Here is a 956-nt window from a genome sequence, read left to right on the forward strand (position 1 = left end):
ACCTCGCAAGTTCCTGACGCTAACACAGAAACAGCAGCACGATCCCGGGGCACGCTGCGAGACCACCCCCCAGCAATAGAAGCAGACCCTCTGGTTTCTCCTCCCCAGACCGGGCAGCTCGGCCCTTACGCAGGCGCTTTCATTCTGCGCGCGGGTGACCCTCAATCTGGGGAACACTGACCTGTCAAGTTATTACTCCCACCTGCGCCGCAGGACGGGACCCAGGGAGCTTGGGTCGGTCCCAGCGCGATTTTAAACGTTGCTCAGCGAGGGGATCCCCCCCTTTGGGGGGGAAGAGAGGGGGTGATGGTGAGCTCCTCAAATTTCATCAAAGCAGGGATAGACAGGGTGCCAGGGGACAGGGAGGGTGGGGATGGATGCTTCAGCAGGGTTGCCCGGCCCAGGAAGGGGACCCCAGGGAGCGTCGTTTCTTCCCAGAGCGGGGCAGCCAGGAAGGCAGCGCTCACCGTCTTCGTGATGAAGGGGGAGCTTCAGCGGGTTCTCCAACAAGGACCTGAGCACGCCGTAGGGAGGCGGAATAAAGGTGGGATTCAGGGGGAGCGGTCGGGACATTTTCTCCATCGCGATGCACTCAAATGTTTTTCTTTAGAAAAAAAAAACACCCCCAACCGCCCCCCAAAATGTTGCTGAGCTTTTTCCTCCGTCCTTTGCCAAGAGTTCTCCCTTTCAAGGCGGTGGAGACAAGAAAAAAAAAATTACTTATATCTTTATAAATACATCTGCATAAGAAAATAAAAACAAAAAACTTTCGGGTTCCCAGGGCAGACGGTCCCCGGAGAGCGCGCCAAGTGCCCGCAGGCTCCTCGGCGACGTGCAGGATGCTCTCACCTGCCTCGAACCCCTCGTCCTGCAAAATATTCAAAATTGCGAAAAAGAAAGAAAAAATATGCAGATGGCTGCAGAAGGGCGGAAGGCACCGCGCCGGCCCCGACCCC

At 56.7% G+C, this 956-nt stretch overlaps 1 protein-coding gene across 2 annotated transcripts in view; it reads right to left on the bottom strand.

Annotated features, from left to right (window-relative positions):
• Positions 1–647, bottom strand: part of HLF (HLF transcription factor, PAR bZIP family member) — a 51,244-nt gene extending 50,597 nt beyond the window's left edge. For both annotated transcript variants that reach the window (XM_077762876.1, XM_077762875.1), the window contains exon 1: positions 468–647. In XM_077762876.1, coding sequence (XP_077619002.1) covers positions 468–582 — 115 coding nt within the window. In that variant the 5' untranslated portion in view covers positions 583–647. The remainder of the gene's footprint in view (positions 1–467) is intronic.
• Positions 648–956: the final 309 nt, after the last annotated feature.

The sequence above is a fragment of the Crocuta crocuta genome, unplaced genomic scaffold (genome assembly GCF_008692635.1).
Source record: "Crocuta crocuta isolate KB4526 unplaced genomic scaffold, BGI_CrCroc_1.0 scaffold144, whole genome shotgun sequence".
In the NCBI taxonomy this organism is placed as follows: Eukaryota; Metazoa; Chordata; class Mammalia; order Carnivora; family Hyaenidae; genus Crocuta; species Crocuta crocuta.